The 20,000-nt window shown below is 36.2% G+C and overlaps 2 protein-coding genes across 6 annotated transcripts in view; one reads left to right on the top strand and one right to left on the bottom strand.

Moving 5' to 3' along the window:
- The window catches only part of LOC135203002 (glutathione S-transferase-like), a 46,684-nt gene that overhangs the window by 10,405 nt on the left and 16,279 nt on the right, over positions 1-20,000 (bottom strand). The window lies entirely within an intron of this gene.
- Positions 445-4,641, top strand: LOC135203001 (hematopoietic prostaglandin D synthase-like). The gene is made up of 4 exons (XM_064232549.1): positions 445-604; positions 1,777-1,969; positions 2,575-2,695; positions 3,906-4,641. Exons 1-4 carry the CDS (start codon positions 469-471, stop codon positions 4,104-4,106), a joined length of 651 nt encoding a protein of 216 aa, XP_064088619.1. The 5' UTR covers positions 445-468; the 3' UTR covers positions 4,107-4,641.

The raw sequence follows: 20,000 nt of genomic DNA, 5'->3' as shown, positions 1-20,000 counted from the left end.
TTGGAGATTAAGCTGGCCTTATGCCAGCACGGGCTCTTTCTCTTAGAGTAGCCCGTAGGATATTGTGGTATTATTGTATTATCATTGTTTTGGACGCTACATATCCGTCCGCACACTGTATCAACACAATAGGACGCTAAGTCCACATTATACACTTTGAAGAGGTCTTACAAGCTGCAAGTGACGGAAGAGCTGTGGTGTTGTGTTTCTCAATCAATGGGACAAAGGGTTAATCTTGGCTTTTTTTAGTCCATCGACTGAATTTGGAAGAATGTCGAAGTTCAGAAAATATTGTCAAACTAATAAGAAGTTGATCAATAATAAAAAAAGCCAGAGATTTAAAGGAAATTTTCACTTACTCTATATATATATATATATATATATATATATATATATATATATATATATATATATATATATAAACAGTGGACACCATTAACTAATGCCGTCTTCCCTCTTTCTTCAGAAATGTCTACGTACCACCTAGTGTACTTCAACATGAGGGGCAGGGGCGAACCGATCAGGTGGATCCTTCTGGCAGCCGAGGTGGACTTTTCCGAGGAGATAATTAATGTGTTCAGTGACTGGAAGGACAGAAAGGAAGGTGAGACGAACGCATTAATTCGCCCTGTCTTTTAGAAGTCTAGACGAAGTTAGGGTCCTCACGGTGTGCGAGGTGGTTCAGGAAGAACAATAGAACTAAGAACATTGTCCCACAGATGTTGTAGGACAGATGGAATAGTCCCAGTGAATTATTAATATTTTTACGGTATGCAAAATGGTTCAGGAAGAACAATAGAACTTAGAACATTGTCCCACAGATGTAGGACAGATGGAATAGTCCCAGTGAATTATTAATAGATTTACGGTTTGCAAAATGTTTCAGGAAGAACAACAGAACTAAGAACATTGTCCCACAGATGTTGTAGGACAGATGGAATAGTCCCAGTGAATTATTAATAGTTTTACGGTATGCAATATGGTTCAGGAAGAACAACAGAACTTGGAAGACTGAAGATTGTTCCACAGAGGTTGCAGAATGATGAAATGGTCCTAGTGGGTGGCTAGATAGATGAAACAGTCCCGGTGAATTGCCAGATAGGTAAACCAGTCCCGCAGAAGTTCTGGGATAGATTGGAAGAATCCTTCCATCTGAAATAGTGTGTTAGATTATACAGATCAATAGAAATTGCGTGGCAGAGGAATAGACACCGTAGTCGTTATAGTATGTCAGATGATATCGAACGACTCATAAAATGAGTAAAGCAGTCCTTTGTTGATTGTGGAATAGTTGTGTCATAGACATTAAGCTTGCAGAGTGATTGAAATATTTCCCTTTGAGTTGCAAAAACGTTTAGACTGTTTGTACATATATTAGGTGAATTGTTACGAGACCAAAAACTGGTTCTTTGCACGTTTAAGAAAAGGCTACAGAACAGTTATATAGGAGTGACAGAATTGTAATCCAATTAATGCTATTAATAGTAAACAGCCATCTGAATTTCAAAGAATAGATATGTACCTTTTCAACAATTCCCCCAGAAATGTTGAATGAATGAATTTAAGAAGACTGTCTCACTCAGAAATGAAAATCAAAGTAGTCGTATAGAAGGTGTGGACTGCAGGGGTTAGGTCAGCATCCTAGACTGTACTAAGCACGTTATACAGGTAAATCTAAGGCTTTCAGAATCACACAAACACCCAAATTGAAAGCACTTCATTCACACAGATGCTACACTCCCAAACCCTGCATAATCACAAGTTCTTTCCCCACAGACTACGACTGGGGCAACGTCCCAGTCCTGATGGTGGATGGCAACCAGCTACATCAGACCACTGTGATATCGAGGTACCTGGGGGAAGCACATGACATGATCAGCAAGGACCTGTGGACGGTAACCCGTCAGCAGGAACTGGTAGAAGGTGTTCATGATATTACCTACATTCTGTCAGATCTCTTCGTCGCCAGGTGAGGATTCTGTACATAATTGCACCCAATATGTTATTTTTATGTTGATGTCATCCGTAACAGAAGCGCTGTACAAATTCCCTTTGTCAGCTTATACGGATTTTTAAGTAAAGCAAATAACCTAATATAACTTAACCTGACTTAAATTTGATATTTAATCTAATTAGACCCTGTGTCATTGGTATTATTTATGTACATATAACTGACTCAGTATTCAGCACTTGTATCTCACACCCTCAGCCACCAAAATAGATTACCAGTTTTATGAACAGTTTTCGAATAGAGGGCGTCATAAACTTTGTGCGTGAACCCACTCCACTGTGATTTTAACACGCGACTCTGCGATAAAAAAGTTTACTAAAAATCTAACTGCGTTATCATATATTTTCCTAATTGATACATTGAAAATATTAATTTCCTGTAGCTGAAAATAGCTGTTTCATAAAAACCAAATCTTTTTTCTTCACAAGAGCCCCATATGCTACAAAATGCCTTGCGTAAGTTTGATGTAAGTAGACCCCACATACTGCAGGACACACTGCTGACTCAGAAGGTCGACTTGCTCTGTTCTCTCACTAATTTTGAGTTTCCCTCTCTTCGCCCAGACTTCGTCAGGACGTCGCCCAGCAAACGAACATGTATAATAAAGCGAAAGGAAGGTTGCCCATCATCTTTATGAACGTAGAGAGAGCCATCACCGAAGAAGGGTGGATTTACTCAGATGTGGTAAGCGAGAACTTCAAACTTTCGTCAAGTTCAAGGTCGCAGTTATGGAAAGTGTAATAGTCGCGTTCTCTTTTTATCAGTAAGATCGTTATCTGCCCCAGGGCGAACGTTTGTTTGTTTGTTTGTATGGTGTTTTTACGTTGCATGGAACCAGTGATTATTCAGCAACGGAACCAACTGCTTTACATGACTTTTCGAGAGTGAACTTCTATCACCAGAAATACACATCTCTGACCCCTCAATGGAATGGCCAAGAATCGAACTCGCGACCACCGAGGTGGCAGGCCAAGACCAAACCGATCATGTCACTGAGGCGCTTTTGAAACTTCAAGAAGATGAGATCTGCAGTTGGAATAAGTGGCTCCATCTAGATTTACTGCTCTTGGTGTGTGTGTGTGTGTGTGTGTGTATGTAACACTGGGCGCTTCAGTTGTACCGAATGGCTGTTATAATCCCTTTCCTGGATCAACGACCATCACCCTACAGCCTTTGCCGCTTATTTATTAAAAATAGAACAAAAAATCTATAATGCTCAACTGGCCTAGTTCGGATGGCAGGCTGTACAAGGCCAATTCTCAGCAGAATGTGAAATAAAACCCATTTTTCACACCCAAATTTCCCCTTTCCGTAATATTTATGTAATATTATCACTTCTAAATGAGGAAACCTGAGCTAATACTGATTATCAAATCTGCAACATCATTTGATTTATTTCTAAACTTGATCATTTAATTTAGTGCTTAATTCATCAATCTTTCAATCCATTTGCTATGCTATCCAGTGGCGGAACTAGGTCATGATGGGCCCTGGTGCAAATGGTTGAGTTGGCCTCTATCATGAAAAGCAAAATGAATTGCCATTACTTGATTTTCCAGTAACTTATGCTCATAAGTAAATCAAAACACATCCTCAGTAGTTCCGCAACTGATGCTATCTATCTATCTATCTATGTACGTGCTCTTCTTGCAAAGGACTTCTTAATTCATCAGTCAATTGATGAATGATTTTACCTATCTATATATTTATCTGTTTATGAGTCCGCTTTTCTGGTAAATAATATCACTAATAAATCATTGAATGACCACTTATCCATCCACTCTCTCTCTCTCTCTCCTCTCTCTCTCTCTCTCTCTCTCTCTCTCTCTCTCTCTCTCTCTCTCTCTCTCTCTCTCTCTCTCTCTACTTATCTGTCTATTCACTTCTCTTGCAGATGACCTGGGTCGACGTATTCGTGGCAGCGTATTTCGACCTCTTCAACATCTATTACCCGGGAATAATCGACAACTACCCCCTGTGCCAAGAACTGTTGAACAAGGTGTCTTCTATGCCCAAGATTGCCAAGAGGATCGAGGACAGACCCGACTGGAGCGACTTCGAGACACCAGTGAACATAAACCCGGAGGAAGAGTGATTTTAAGCTGGGAATTTTGTCGTAAACCGTGTCCAGTCATTCGCGAGGTCTGACGTCGCCATTGAAGTCTTCAGGTGCTGCGTGAGGGATTTTCCGATCTTTAGATCGTTTTAAAGACATCTTTTTTTTTTCTAAAGGTAATATGAGTTGGGGGCGTTCAGTACCTGCGAATTTGTAAGTGTGCTTGATCATAAGAGAGATGATACAAATATACTGAATGATAAGTATATATAGGTCCCTCTTTTCAGTTGTATTTTTCTCGGGTCATAATATAATAGGAATAGTAATAAAAGGTAAACACTTCGACGCGACTGCGTTTCGTATATGAGGCAGATGTACATTGAGTTTCATTTCATTCACAAATATCGAAAGTATTCCACTTTATAACAAAGATGAGTTTGACTACTCCCTTAAATGAAGGTGATTTTTAGTAGCGGTTCATCACTTGCTGTCTGTTTTATACACATCTTTGTGTCAAATAATTTAGCTCCGTTATTATTTGTTCATTTTTCCAAATAAAGGTTTTATTTGATTATTATTCAAATGTTTGTCCTTGAGTCGCTGTTTGTTTCCAAACTGATGGGTTATTGTTGTGTGTTGACTATGATTATCTGTGAAACAACAGTTCAATATAAATCAGAGTCAATGTTGAAGTAATGGGGGTTTTTATGCAAAGAATATGGCAAATTATGTTTTGAAATAATGATAAAAAAAGGCACTGAAACATAGAAATAACGGCGTATCTGAATATTAACACTGTGCGTAGAAACATTAGTAATTATTAAAACACAACATATGAATAATTAAAAAATGATTCTATATAGAGTAACGGAACAAACAAGAACTTGCAAATTTTGAAAATGAATAAGGATGCATTTTTCTGGAAATACAATCAAAACTTATGAAATGAGATATTTGGGTTTGCAGACCTTGCCTACCGTCATTCTTTCCAGCTGGTTCCCATTTTTATATGGGGTCACCATTGAAAAGAACCATCACTATGTTAAAGATAAATGGGCTCAGAGCCGACCCCTGGTGTAATCCTACTCTCACCTCAAAACCTTCTGTCTCCCCAACACTGCTCCTCACTCTGGTAAATACATTCTTGCCTATCGTCATTATTATAGTAAAAGAATACATAACAGTCCATTAAACAACAGTTTTCTAACTGAAAACATTGACTGAGATACAGCCGAAGTCTTGCTGTCTAAGTTCAAGGACTTTAAATAGAACATTACTCAACATTCTAGATACACATACCATAGTACAAAAGAATCTCTCACTGAGATGTAAAGAGAAGGCCATTCTTTATTATCTAGATCATTGTCGCTTTGCTGGTACATTAGAGCAATAAATAAAGATTGAAATTCAGTGCGTTGATGGATCCATACATAACTGAAGTTAGCATAAACTTCAAAAGATGTAGCGGGAAACAAATTCTGAGATCTTATCCTTGCAAATCCTAATGTTGTAAAAATTTAAACTTGAAATACCTAGCTATCACGACTGGTCCAAGAAGAATATGTCAAAATATTTTGATACGCGGATTCTCATTATCTATCAATAAGTCTCAGGGAGCAGGTTAAAATCAGATGTCCTTGAGTCTTCGTGTACACCTAGGAGAAGAGGAACACACGGGTGCAAGCGTTGAATCCACCACTTGTGATTAGCGAGTTGCCAGTGATATGTTGTTATTACCATAATAAGGTGTTTATATTCTTATGGATTAGTTTGACAGGGAGTCACCATGACATGCCCCTCAACCCCATGCTTTGATACAAGAACAAACGGCTGTGCAGGTCGAGAACATACTCAGTATGATTGTTCTTTATTAAAGACAATTTAATCTGTTTTCTCCCTTCTAATCCGTATTGGATACTAGCTCCAGGCAAAGGGGAGTACTATAGCTTCTGAATGAAGCCAAAAGTTATTTGAGTTAACAAATGATAAAAGGAAAGAGTTAAGACACAAGTGAAAAATTATTAGAAATGATCAGTGTGTAACTGTGGACCTGCGCCTGCGTCCTGCGGGCTGCGGTTCCTTACAAGCTGACGAGTGACGAGTGAGCGAGCAGATCGGACGTGTTGTTGTGATGTTCCGAGTGAAACGGTGAAATTACGGGCGAAGTTGTTTTTAACTCAGTCCTACTCTCATTAATGGTGTTACCTAGTCATTATGGCTAGTAAAAGCACGTACTGCGGTGACCTGTCCTTCTTGCACGAAAGATGATAGTGAAGGAGGATGGAATGGATGTGATTGGTACCACAAAGAATGGGTGCATCTGCATCTTGGTGAAGTTAGCAAAAGAACGCTACGAATCTGCAGTGGCTATGCCCAAACTACTACGACTTTGCCTGGAAATGGCGAGATAATAATGAAACTCTTCAAGAGGAATATAAGAAGCTTGGAAAGGAATGTGGGACTCAAAAGGCCAAAATTGCTGAATTGCAGAGCAGCTATTAATCGCACTTGACGACAGAGCTGCGAGTCTGCACGTGACCTAGTTGCCAACTAGTGTGCGAGCAAAATTAGGCTACGAACCTCGAAAGTCTTCAAAAGAAAGTTATTTAATCATGAAAAAAATGTGCCTAATCCTCAACCTGATAAGATCACCAAAGCTGACAAAGTTAAAGGAAAGAATAAGAATCTGTTGATCATTAAAGGGTGAAAAATTGTCTGATAAGATCAACGAAGCATTGGTGTGTTGTTTTAAATTTTGCAAATGAACATATTGGGGACTTGGCGGCGAATAAGATTAGCAATGATGTTCGGGGAGTTGTCATTAAGGTCATGATTTGTAAAAACATATGAAGCAGAACAGGCAGTGATAAAAGACATGATTGAGAGAAATAGTTATTTGCAATCAATCACTGAAACTGACAAGAAGATATCAGTTGTGCTTAAAAGGCCAGCCTCTATAAAGAAACGTTTCATCTAATATTGAAATGTGAGCCTGAGGTTAGGAATGCTGTTCATGATAATGGTGACAAAGTGAAAATGAGATGAGGCACATATCCAGGTATCATATGCCACCACTTGCTACTGTTGTCAAAGATGTGGTCATTTAATTGTGGATTCAAGAATATAGCCTATATAGCCAAGGAGTTAACATGTGGAAAATACACAGGATGCCATAGGACAAAGGACCGTGGTACTGCTGCTGTTGCAATGATGAGCTGTATAAATTGTAAGAGCCACAAATATCAGACATATTGTCATGCAGTGAACTCAAAAGAATGCAAAGCTTTAGATAATGAGATGAAGGAGATTGTTCTGACAGGATCTGGCTATACTTGTATAGAAATTTAAAATGTGTTACGTGAATATCCAATCTGTAGGAAATAAAACATTACAGATTAGAGACTTAATAACTGAAAATTCTGACTATATTTTTTGCCATTACTGAGACATGACTGAAAGACTATGAAACCTTTAAGATTACTGAAATGACCGCACCTACGCATAGTTTCCTTCACGTGCCGATGGAAGATGAGTTTGACCTACTGCTTGGCGGGAATGATATCCATCTGCAGCGAGTGTTTTTTTCCACGGCGATTTTAATCTATGGATGGATAATCCAATCAATGAAGGTATCCAAGTGTTTAATGATATTAAAAATGAAACTGTGAATGTAGAATTTGCAGTATGACCAAATACATTGGATGTATAAACTGTTAATTTGATAATGCAGGGCCACTCAGCAACCGCTAGTACGTTGGGTATGATGGTAAACATGGCCATCAGATGAATGGAGAAAGGTATACATTTGTTTTTCACACTTATTTTACGTATATATAATAAATAAAAGAATGCACAATCCCCATCCACTTGTGACTTTTTTAAAAGTTAATGTACGAGAGCCCATGCTGCCATAAGGTCAACTTCATCTTAAACCGAAGCAACCACGAGTCTTGGATGAACGAGCACGTTTTGTGTTATGCACCTGAAGGTAAGAGTTATCAACGCTTTGTTTGAAACTAATCTATCAGTATGACAGATTGGGTCTTGGTATGGTAAAGGTAGCGTAATTGATAATTTGGTCTCAGTTAGCAATAGGTATTTATTTTAGTATACGGTAATATAGAGATAGAAAACGAAATTATAATGAGTTATAGAAAACTATATTTTTTATGGAAAACTATTTCAAGTTCTCTTACACTTCATGGTTAATGAAACTAAGAAATATATATACCTTTAATTAAGTGGCGTAACAAGCAGGCTAATCGTATATGGAAATGGTTCTATAAAAGCTGTTATTCGATGTGTAATGGTATTCTATGGAAAAAAAATGCAAATGTCACTGACATATTCTTGATGATTCACCAACTGATGAATCATAGGTAAACTCCCTATATAACCTATTACAAAAAAATCTATAAACATTAGCTACTTAATAAGCCTACCACGGGAGCTGGGGATGGAGACTCATTATTACCATGTTGAATCTCCCTAAAACGTTTTCAGCACCATTCCCCCCTATCTTGCTCGCATTCTTGCGCTTCCTGGATATGAAGGCTCTTTCCTTTCCAGTGTCATTCCCCTTATCTATCCGTTCATTTCTAGATCTCCCTCGCCTCCTTTCCCCTAATTCATCTGAATTACACGCACTTTTAGCCATCCTATTATTGTATTTACTTCTATATGACCGAACTATTTAAAAGTACTATACCTATGAAACATCTTTTCATCTACGCTTAACTTTCTTACCACCTTTACCTACCGAAATATTTTTCACCCCATCAGTCCTTTTTACATCACATTATACTATATAAAATCCTTCTTTTTTTTTTGCTTACTCACACGTAACCTCCACACTTCACTTCCATTTTATTGACAGTTGCCCTCAACAATCCTTTCGCCTACCCGTTTGGTTCAGTTTCTAAGCGCTCAATCCACAAACACAGTTACGGGCACATTGCACCGTTCGTGTTTGTGCAGAGCTGTTTATCTGTAAACATTTTGACTGTATAGCATTTCTCTTTGGTATTGTTAATCCCTTTTTCTAAGTGACACTAATTTCCATTGTTATTTACTGTTAATCTATTTCCTAAGTATTTTAACTGTCTTTATCTTAATTTCTTTAAGATTTCGTTAAACTGAGTGTTTCTTTTATTCCAATAAAATAAATCTTAATTTGCAAGTGGACCTCTTTAATGCTGTACTTTTTCACTATCACTTACGATAATCACTTCCGTTTCTTATCGCCCGCCCTACCACCACAATTAAATTAGTTAAGATGTGATGTATCCGAGCTTATTTTTTACAGATTATTGAATGTAACTTCTACTTAACTTTTAAACGCACCCAACCCCCACCCCCACATTTCCATTTACTTTTTTTTTGTGCTACCTGGGTAAAGCTGTTACTGGCTTAACAACCAGAGCTTCCCAGGTTCACATAAATCATTGACTTTCGAGGGTATTCCTATATATTCTCTCAATTTTCTGTTAAGGGATTTCAAGTCCCTAAAGTTACTCCTTGATCTTTCGTTTTCTGTTGTCTTACCTTACAGGCTTGGATTTCGCGTTTGTGTCTGTGTGTGATTTTATATATATATATATATATATATATATATATATATATATATATATATATATATATAGTATATATATGTATTATATATATACACATATATATGTATTATATATATATATATATATATATATATATATATATATATATATATATATATATAATATATATATATACTTCCAGTCTTTAGCATACGACCTGCTGCCTTTCTTCTTGCATTTCATATCTTGCGATTATAGCCTTTTATCTTTACCTACCGTCATCCAAATACTCCCCAGATATTTATGCGAATCGACCATCTTATTCCTCCACCATCCATATCAATATCTCTTTCTCCATCTTCGTGGTTTCTAAGTTAAATAATGTGTTTATTATTATTATTATTCTTATTATTATTATTATTATTATTATTATTATTATTATTATTATTATTATTATTATTATTATTATTATTATTATTGATTGAAGATAAATCCTATTCATATAGGAAAACCCTCCAGGTGCTATTGACTTAAATTCAAGCTTCCAAAAGAAATATGCTATTCATTTGAAACAAATGGCAGAAGATAATGGGAAATGCAAAACAAAAAAAGATAATAAACCAATCAATGAATAGGTCATAATATGGGATACTTTATCACAATACAAGGTGAACTGTTGTAGCTCTGCGATATGGACGAGGCAGCTTAATAATCGTTTGCATAACTGACAGGTGATTCATTTGTCAATTTCACTGGAGGTTTCGGCACTAAGTAGGCAGCAGAGGTAACACACACGACCCCCATAGGAAAGAAGAAAACTCTGATCATGGAACTGACGATGCTGACCTCGTGTTTTCTGTATGACCTTTCTGTGCCCACCAATGAGCAGCTTCTGTGTAAAGCCCCGTCCACACGGTAAATTTTGCCCCGACGAACTTTGTTCAATGTGACGTCAGAAGCGGGAAAAGTCAGAGAACCTATCTGCTATTTCTCCGCTTCTGACGTCCACATCGAACAGAGTTCGTAGAGTAAAGCTCGGCCGTGTGGACGGGCCTTGAATTTCTGGATAAAGTTGAGGTTATTTCCAGGGCGCCCTGTACTTAATATGAGAAATCCGAATTGCGTACTGGGCGCCCCGTACCGTATTCGAGAAATACTTCTTGCTTTATACTGATGGAGGAAAATGAACTTGCGTCCAGGGCACCCTTGCTTAACACACTGGAAGCTTTTTTTTTTATCAATATATATTTGTTGTACGTGTGTTTTTTTATTAATAATGTCGTACACTCTACACCGGGATCAGTGAACAAATTCGAATTTACAACTGATATTTCACAAGGGACGTCTGCTTTTGCGTTCAGGGCGTTTTTGCCCAGTATTGGCTTTATGGAGGATCATACCAATGTTTGAACAGTTTTGCGTTTCAAGGCGCCTCCTGCCTCCCTATTTATTTGGATGGCGGAAATCAGTCTTGCGCGTAGGGCGTTTTTTTATTTTTTTTTTTTTGGCCCTGTATTGATACTGAAAATCAGTTTTGCACCTTTTGCAGTGTAGCGATGCTAGAAAAAGATCTTGCGTTCAGGGCACCTTTTGCCCTGAAGACAGTGTTGCATTCAGATGGCTCTTAGTGCCCTAGCTTATGCTGGAATTTAAATATATATATTATATATATATATATATATATATATATATATATATATATATATATATATATATATATATATGACGCCTATTTGATTGATTAGATATATGATCACAACCACCTCATTTTGTCACCTCTGTCACTTTGTACTTTGTTTCAGAATTGCATATTCTCATCAAAACACTTTTAATTGTTAACATAATGTTCAACAGGCAGAAAACACCTTTACTAAATGTTGACACCTTCTTGAGCACATGGTCCCTGTATTTTGTACATTTGTAGAAGTTTTCTAACCATTATATTCTGATATATTTAAAGACGTTTAATAGCAATTCATCCAAAAAAGGTGCATTATTGAGTTTAATGAAAATAATCTGTGTGATAGGCGTCATATATATATATATATTAATATATATATATCTTATATATATATATATATATATATATATATATTTATATATATATATATATATATATATATATATATATATATATATATATACATTATATATTATATATATATATATATATATATATATATCTATATCTATATAATAGATGTATGTATGTGTATGTATGTATGTATGTATGTATGTATGTATGTATGTATGTATGTATGTATGTATGTATACTTCCATCATCGGTGACAGCTAGGGCACTAAGAGCTATATCTACAAAGCAAAATCAGATTGTCCCCTGTGAATATCAGTTCTATTCGAATTATTAGTTCACTAATCCGGTGTAGAGTGTACGAAATTATTAATAAACAAACACATGTACAAAACAAATATAATAAAAAAAAACACTTCCAGTGTGTCAAGTAAGGGCGCCCTGAACGCAAGAAAGTATTTCTCGAATACGGTACAGGGCGCCCTGTACGCAATTCAGATTTCTCATATTCGGTACAGGGCGCCCTGGAAATAATCAATTCGTTTGGATAATGCACTAAAAAACATTAAAAAAGAAGAAGAATATATAGGGAATGGAACTGTACAGCTTACAGTTTGGACACCTACAATAAAGCCGCTTAGACATTCTTGACCAACAGAAAGAGGGAGAAAGAATTGGTTAAGAACACCAGCTTTTCGATACATCACTTCATTGTTTTTGAGTCCATTAAAGCAATGTTGAAAATAATTTGATTTGTAAAGGTGTAATCTTTCCGCACCATAAAAACATGACTAAAAATAAGAATGTCCCGACTAGAGTGGCAACTTTATTAACAAAATCCCACATATAGACCGTAGTTCTTCCATCCTGGGTTATACAGGTGAAGAATTAAGAGCCAGAATGAATTAAGATAAATATCCAGCTAAAAAAATAGGATAAAGAATCAGATGCTCTTCTTTTACATCTGACTGAAAAAAATCAGATAGAATTAATGGCCCCATAGTAGTATAATAACATGATGTCAAAATATTGTCTCTAGAAGCAATACAACTAACGAATTACAAACTTCGGGTTATATAGAGGACAGCTGTTTTTTTTCGTCTCAAGATAAACCTCAAAATTAATGTAAAGAACCTTTGCATGCATTAATATATTTTGAGACCTTCAATTTTGATTTGCCCAAAGGTTTTTGGATTCAGTTTGCTGCAGTGAAATAGTAATAATAATAAAATAATATAATAATAATATAATAATAATATAATAATAATAATAAAATAACTGGGCATTAGTGGCTGCTCTCTCTCTCGTCTCTCTCTCTAAATATATATATATATATATATATATATATATATATATATATATACCATATATATATATATTATATATATATATATTATATATATGCAGAAGCCAGGTACTATCTCGTACCTCTAAGTAAATGGGGATACAATCCACAATGAAGTAAATTCCTCTTGTAGTTTAAAATATATATTTCTTGTATACAAGAAATATATATTTTAAACTACAAGAGGAATTTACTTCATTGTGGATTGTATCCCCATATATATATATATATATATATATATATATATATATATATATATTATATATATATATATTAATCAGAGAGAGAGAGAGAGAGAGAGAGAGAGAGAGAGAGAGAGAGAGAGAATTCTTATTACGGCAGCGATTAGCTGGCTGTTGGGATGGATTTAGATCAGGTATAATGTTGATCGTACTCCTTGCACCATTACCTTTAAGAAAGCTACACACACACACACACACACACACACACACACACACACACACACACACACATATATATATATATATATATGTGTGTGTGTGTGTGTGTGTGTGTGTGTGTGCGTGCGTGTGTGTGTGTGCGTGTGTATGTTTGTGCGCTTGTGTGTGCGCGCGCGCATATAATCTTATGTTACATACATTGACAGAGACCATAATTATAATTAAACTAATTCCAAAAATTCTCTCCTGACAAAAATCCAAACGCTGGTTAAACAAAAGTAAAAAAAATGGTAAGATGATTTCCTCCGCAAAAATGGCTCACGATCCAGCTCGCTCAGGAGACGACAAAGACCATAAATGTTGCAAATCACTGCATGATCTTGGCGCTCGCTAAAATCTCTACGCTAACGCATTTCCTGCTTGTACACCGTTCGTTGCATTCCCTCTTTAACTTGACGAAAAAATCTTTAAACGGCCATTCCACTTTAGAGTCAAGGAACTGAGATTCCTAGTACGCTTTATAAGCGACCTCAAAGACCTTTCATGACCGATTCAATGGATTTTACTTTTTGACGTAACCATTTGACGTCATCGTATTGTTCCCTTTCTATTTGCGGATAATTGGTTTCTTTTAATGTGACGCGCTGCGTATAAATTTGCAATCTGGCAATTAATTAAAATAAATACTTAATTTATGACATAATTATGGCATTAAACTTAATTATACCGAATTATGCGAATATAAAGAATTCATTTTTTATATGAAGGATCCCTGAGAAAGCGTCGCCTGTTTGTTTACAAGGAACAATGGCGTCGACGCCTTCTGTCTGAGAGTGTAGCTTGCGTAACAAATATCTTCGCCTCGTCCGTTTCTCTGTCGTTTTAAGCATAGTGAGTATGGATGCCTTTGGTGTTGGGCTTTCATATTTTATGCCAGAGAAAGGCCTTAGACGCCCCTGTCACTTTTCCTGCATGATTGAAGATGACCCTTCGTACAAGGAAGTGCATGACTTGGCCTGTGATACATCTGAGTTAGCTAATTGCTACAACTCGCTACTGATCACGAATTAATGTTGCATAATTGTATTTATAACAACCTAAGACTTTTATATATTTATTTATGAAACCAACGTGGTAAATTTTAATGTAGGCTCGAGAGAACGTTTTCTGGGACAGCCCACTTTTGCGTTAAGAAGTCTTGCACGTTATCCGTAGACTGTGGTGAGTCTGTGTAAGGGCTAGACTGGCTCGGTATTATTTGGCCTGATCCAAAGTTTGAGAAATGCTGTGTATTTCATCGTATGGATGTTTAGAACAGGTTATTTGTTCCGAATCGTAACTTAGGCTGGGCAGACAGTTAGCCTCGGTTGAACTCTGAGACCAGCTTACTACTTTTGTACAGTAGGCTAGGCTAGACCAGACCATTACTTCCTGCCAACCTCCATCCATCATATTTGCTGTCTTTTGTTTATGATTATGTTTTGTCTTTTTATTTGTTGCCTTTTGTTTGCATTATTGCATGCAACCCGAGGGGCCAGTACTAAACTTGGCTCCATTTTTGCATAGAAACCAGTAGCTGCTGACTTTGAGGGCTTTGGTAGTAATTTGCAATTTTACTGGATGTTATGTCAGAAAATCTTGAGTTCTCTTAGCTTAAACTTTGAAATGAATTCATTTTGCAGGCATGGCTAGCCTAGTACCAGGAGGTTGCCGGAAAAGGGAGCTTAGGCTCATTGTAACCAAGCTCAGTATGGGATTATACTATGATAATCAAATTACTCATTAAGTGTGTGAACTATTTATTTTTCCTTTGGTTTTTACTAACAACACTGGTCAGGAATGTGAAAAAATTCATTGTTTTTTTTGTGTGTGGTTTCTTAGCTCCCTATTTATTTATTTAGAGGATGCTTACTTTCACTGTCCAGAATGTCGTAAACTGCAAGATGAGTAGTCAGATAAAGTGCTTTGTTTATTTCTGTTGTTAGTAGTGTCACATTGAAAAGGACAAAGAAGCAATGTGAGACCACTTATCTTACATTCTCCCAGACTAAAATAACCTAGCCTGCCAGGTCTTTCACTCCATTATGGTCATGGCCTATTCTAGAGTACCTTTTGTCATAGAATAAAATGCATGAATGCGCCCTAACTTTGCCTTCCCTACCATAACCACGAATAACCATGAACGCTCAGTCCTTATTTGTGTAGATTGTCATAAATCGTAAAAGTGAAATACAAAAAATCATCTCTGCCTACCTTGGATGCCAGGTTATAGGAATTTTAGAAAAATGTGTGGTGTTTTTTATATAAGTGAAGGCAAGACTGTTTGATCAATGGTATGGATAATACTACACAGTAGATAGCCTAGCATAGTCTGGAAATATCCAAATGAAAAGGATGATCAGAATTACGAAAACACTTGATACAGCATGCAGGAATGATGTAGAAAAAAACAGATTATTGTAACATGAAAAGAAATGAAGGAAAAAGCCCAATTGTGGCAACATTGTGGGGGTTGAAGCGTACGTAATGTAACAGATGGTCTCAAGAAATACATACTCAGGTGTACAGTCTACTTGGAATAGAAGATTTGTCATGCCTGAAATACCTATAGAAAAACAAATTGCAAAGAGAATGGCAAGTGGAACCATGTTGTGTTCTGATAAATGAAAGGCCTGTATTACTCAGCAACAGTAACATGGTGACTAACAAGTAAATGGTAGATTTGGGAAATTTATATCAATAGAGCTTAAGATTTATGGCTGGAGTTCAGTGAGAAAATATGTTAAGATTTATGGCTGGAGTGCAGTGAGAAGATCATACTACAAATGAGAAAGTTGTGAGATGTATAGTCAAGAGGCTGGAAAAAAAGTTTGGTTTATTTGTTCTGTGTTGGGAAGGGAGTAGGAATACTTGGTCAGACAAATAGTAGATATGTAAATAGCAGGACAAAGAACAGCAGTAAGGGTCCAGGAAAAAAATGGGAAAAGGGATGGATGGAGACAAACTTATGAGAGTTCATGCAGAAAGAAAACAGGCCAGAGAGAGTGGACAGAGCTCATTTTGCATCCAACCCCCCACAGAGGGAAAAGTTTTATTTAAACACATTTTTGATGATCTCTTGAACACATAGCAGAACTTTATAGCCAGGACACTCAAGCCAGCTGTACATTCCAGCTCAGATTCTTTCAGAGTATCTAGAATAAGAGTTTGCCCTGAAGATTCAGGAAGCTGAGTTCAGACTGTATCAGTGCAAATACTGAAGGCATATTAAACCAATGGCGCTGAATGCTTTTCTTTGCCCCAGTGCCTGGGCTTTTGCCCTAAAACTCATACATCCATCCATCCATCCATTAAAAAAACCAAAATGGCCTAATTCAATTGCCATTATTTTTTGTTAAAATGCATTTGCAAATCTGAAACTGTATATTCCATTTTTTTTTTGCCTTTGTAAAGTTATATAATAATTCTAATATTTTAAAGGCCACTGGCTTCTGAAGTTTGCAGTTTTGTGTTTCTGTTGACTGCATTTCCAGGGGTGCACAATGAGTACATACAGTACTTGATATGAAATCTCATTTGAATTGCCTCAAAAGTGAAGTTGAGATTAGTTTTGGCCATCAAACCATATCATTGAATACCAGTCAGATCTTAGCAACATGGTAAGTACAGAAAATGAAATATTACGTATTGGTAGTGGGCTGGGTGACATCTGGTGGTGAATTCAATGTTATTGGTGGATATTGTGACATAATTACCTAATTGAGTTGTTTAGGCTTGATGTTGTAGTTGACCATTGAAAATTATGTGCAGAAATTTTGTACCAAAAGTATATTTAGACATTGTAATTTTCAGGTATTTGCGGTGATGTGCTTAAAGTTGTTTTTTTAAAATAGAACACTAGCAAATGGTAATCATATTGACATCAGCACCTTGAAGACCTGACAAATTTATACTCAGCATGTCAGATATTGTATTGATTCATTTTTAATTTCTGCTAAATGCAATCTTACCTATTTCTAGAATTTTATTTTTTTATTAATTCAAAACCTTTTTCTTTCAGGGTTGTAATTAAAATGGAGGGGGATTTGGGAACAATAACACTTCCCCAGCCATGCACAGAGCTCCCAGACATTGCTCAGTTTCTGAGCATTTACATGTCAGAAGAAGAGAGTATAGCGCTTCAGGAAGGGAAACAACCAAGTTCAAACATCCAGCATAGTGTCTTCAGCGTTGGTGAAATGCTTCCGTCTGCGTCACCTACCAGAGATGCAGATTTTAGTATTATGTCTCTTGTTGGACCAGGTCCAACTATTAATACACTAAGTAAGTGCTTCTTATTTATCAAATATTTTTTGTGTCATTATACCTTGTAAGATACTGTATGTTTTTTGTGTAGTATCACAGAATTTTGGATAAGTTTTATTTATCATTATTTTAAATTATAGTTTTTTTTAGTGATTTCTAGTATGTTGTACATATGTTTGGGACCAGATAAAATTTTAGAGTAGTGTAATTCTTGTAAGAACTACAGTTCCAGTACAACTATTATCACTAATGTAAGCTATGCTAAGCATCATTGATGGTCATGGCCCTCCCACTATTCTGTTAATTATTCATTCTTAGGTTGTGGGCCAGTTCTCTACAATAGCTTTTACATTGCTCTTATACTTATGTTTCACATCAACTTCTATAAAGACTGAATTGACAGCAGCTAAGGTTGGCTGACGAATGTTTTTGAAGGAGTCGTCAATTACAGGAGTTCACTCATTGATTGATTACTAAGTTACTGTTATCTCCTTTGCCTTTTGCGGGGTTGGTGAGTGAGTGTGAGTTTTTCCTGCCAGGCACTGGAACTGTTTCGCTTGCATTTTCAGACTCTTGGTTTTTCTTTAAGAGGCCAGTTGATTGCTACCTTTTGGGGTTAGATAACATGCCTTTTTGTCCCTTTACATTCGTTTTGTGTCCTTTCCCATAAAGGGCTTGTATTGGATTAATTCAGACAGTTTTCCAGAAATGCATAGTAATTTTTTATGCCTTTTTGTAATAATGTAGTCATTTAGGTTTTCAGGTAATTATCTTATCTTCTGTCCCACTTGAATAAAGTAGGATCTGAGTGTCCTTAGTATAGATTTTGGCAATAGTTTCGGGCTATTATCAAGCAGGTCTGTTTCTAATTATTAAGCGTTAAATTTGGGACATTAATCTTTAGACAAGGCAAATTTTATGGCTTTATATTAAGAGGAAAAATTATATTAGGGCTTTAAATTTTATTTCTTGTATTAAATTTTATCACATTAATTATAGTATAATTTTCCCCAATCTTGCTTTTCATTGGCAAGTTACTATGAACTTTTTTCACAAATGTGAAGAAAACCTAGTGTCTAACGTTTTATCTGACCATCTGACTAGCATACTTCAAGAATAATGTTTTTATGAGTAATTCATCACATACCATTTTGAATACATAAAATCTTGCCTACTATATACTGTACCATGGACTTTTGTCTAAATGGTGGTTGACTTTCACAATCTCTCGGTTCCTCTGTGGCACAGGATTGTGTAAGTGTTTTGTGCAGCATCCCTTGGGCTTCAAACAGCTTCACCCTATTGCATTTTCCTTCCTATCCTTTCCCTTTGGCCTGTTTTTTCCTAGCTCTGCAACTCCTTTAACTTCATCTTGTTGTAGATTTTGCTACTCACATAGGAACAATTCATTTTGGGTGAGTTGTGTGAGACTAGGTTTGTTACTCAGTGGATGTGTCTTACTGCTTAGTGATAATGATAAATATGCATTATCTATTTACACTTGTTCATACGCGAACAAACCTTTCGTCTTAACAATAGGATAATTTCTAGCGCCCTAGCTGGAAATTATCCTATTGTTAAGACCTCAGGTTTGTAGCTATGAAAAATACAAATTGTCTTAGAAAATTTGTCATTTTTGGATGATGTAAGTTGTCTTCTCTGCTTGGTTTGGCATATCTACTGGTTTATGTTAATATTTAAAAAATGTGCATATGCTGTTAACATCTGAGACTTCATTGTGATGTACAAAGTAAAACTAAGAACCTAATATACTACTGCTGTATAATTACTCTTGGAACATTTCTGTTACTCTGGAAACAAACTGGACAGAGAAGCAGATATTGAGAGCGCTGTAAGAAAAGAGCGCAACAGCATGGATGAAATGCAAAAGGATTGTTAGATTACTGTATAGGTAAATATAAGTATTTCAGTCATAAATTGATTAGAAATTTAGGATGCATGTACAGGACATGTACTGCTAAGTAGTGCTTAAACATCAGTTGGAACTTTTGAAAGAAAGAGATATAGAAAGTGGCACTGAAAATCCTAAGATTCAGGGTTGTAATGTGTTGAGATGATGATAATGCACGTGAGTGTTTGCACAAACAAATACAGTAAACCTGATGCTGAAAAAATACTGAGACGTCAAGAATTGAGTTGGTTCAGGCATGTGATTAAGAAGTGAATTGAGTGATTAGTCTGAAAAGTTGAAAATATGGAAGTAGTAAGTGGAGACCTGTAGGAATTCATAGGAAACAAGAAAGAAAAGGTATTCAGAGAGGAAGATTTAAATATGGT

The sequence above is a fragment of the Macrobrachium nipponense genome, chromosome 33, assembly GCF_015104395.2.
Source record: "Macrobrachium nipponense isolate FS-2020 chromosome 33, ASM1510439v2, whole genome shotgun sequence".
In the NCBI taxonomy this organism is placed as follows: Eukaryota; Metazoa; Arthropoda; class Malacostraca; order Decapoda; family Palaemonidae; genus Macrobrachium; species Macrobrachium nipponense.
Note: the sequence above shows the minus strand (reverse complement) of the source record. Positions and strands in the feature narration are given on the sequence as shown.